At 43.6% G+C, this 1116-nt stretch overlaps 1 protein-coding gene across 3 annotated transcripts; it reads right to left on the bottom strand.

Moving 5' to 3' along the window:
• Positions 1 to 10: 10 nt before the first annotated feature.
• Positions 11 to 1082, bottom strand: LOC110106612. Of its 3 annotated transcripts, none has more exons than XM_028691661.1 (3): positions 788 to 1082; positions 436 to 712; positions 11 to 351 (listed from the first exon to the last, which is right to left on the bottom strand). In XM_028691661.1, exons 1-3 carry the CDS (start codon positions 1031 to 1033, stop codon positions 155 to 157), a joined length of 720 nt encoding a protein of 239 aa, XP_028547494.1. In that variant the 5' UTR covers positions 1034 to 1082; the 3' UTR covers positions 11 to 154. The 3 variants fall into 3 exon arrangements, with proteins under 3 accessions (XP_028547494.1, XP_020692222.2, XP_028547495.1); XM_020836563.2 differs by having other exon boundaries at positions 22 to 351; positions 454 to 712; positions 788 to 1078; XM_028691662.1 differs by having other exon boundaries at positions 23 to 351; positions 447 to 712; positions 788 to 1077.
• Positions 1083 to 1116: the final 34 nt, after the last annotated feature.

The following is a 1116-nucleotide window of genomic DNA, read 5'->3' as shown; positions in this document are numbered from 1 at the left end:
CTTTCATCGAAACTGCCATGATTTAGTGAAGCATGATAAAGGCCCTTCACAAGACCTTGCAGTATTAGCTCAACATTAAATTTCAGGTACAATTCTCACTCAACAACAGATCAGAGAGTAAACATTTTAACATTGTAAACATTTTAACAAAATTTCAGTTATTTAAAACGAATATAAATATGAAAAATAAAAAATCAAAAATGGACAACCATATATTGAAAGCATGGTATCTGAACTCACTGTCTCCAGACTGAAGCCCAATAAGCAAGTCATGCCCATACTTCGCTTCAGAATCAAATGAATGGCGCAGAGGATTCGAGCTTGCTGAAATGAATGGGCCTTGATCGGATCCTAAAAAAACTCATCAAGTAGAAGATAGTATCACAGAGAATCTAGCAAACAAAGTGAATAAATTAAATTGAGAATTGAGATCACTGATGAATAACGTGTCACCAGCATTAAAGATTAAGTAAGCCACTTTGCCATCATAATTGAAAGCTACAGGAGAACTGCTCGATCCTGCTCCGAACTTGCTAGTGCCAGATGCTACCTTGCTCCCACCGTTTGTGCCACCATAAGAGAATGTCTTGCTCCCATTAACACCAACAAAAAGCCGTGCCGCTGCCCATTTCACTACGCTGCTGGAGCTCGGTGTTGAAGGCGTGCTTGGCCCCTGGGAAGCTGACTTCTCCTTGAGATATGCGATGATCAACTATAAAAAACCAAATTCGAAATCAGAACCTTCAAGATTACTAATAAGAGCACATAATCATAGCCCTGATCCCACCTGAGACACAGATTTTTCATGAGAGTAATGAAGAAGGCCGGCAGGGTGAGTTTTCTCGTACTGAAGCTTGTATCTGCCCTCGGGAGACTTGAAGGCACTCTTGAGCGCCCGGCCAGTGAACATCTCAATCACTGTGCAGCCCAGCGACCAAACATCGACGGACATCCCCTGCTCCTCCCCCCTCGCGGCCTCCGACGTACCTCCGGCACATTCCGCGAAACCATCGCGCGTGAGGCTGGTTCGCATTATTTCGCCAGAGAATTTCTAACCCGCTCAATTTCGAAAAAAAGGACCAAGGTGTGCCTTACATTATACAACAATGACCACGG

This window comes from Dendrobium catenatum, unplaced genomic scaffold (genome assembly GCF_001605985.2).
Source record: "Dendrobium catenatum unplaced genomic scaffold, ASM160598v2 original_scaffold_43222, whole genome shotgun sequence".
Classification (NCBI taxonomy): Eukaryota; Viridiplantae; Streptophyta; class Magnoliopsida; order Asparagales; family Orchidaceae; genus Dendrobium; species Dendrobium catenatum.
This window is presented reverse-complemented; position numbering and strand designations above follow the sequence as displayed.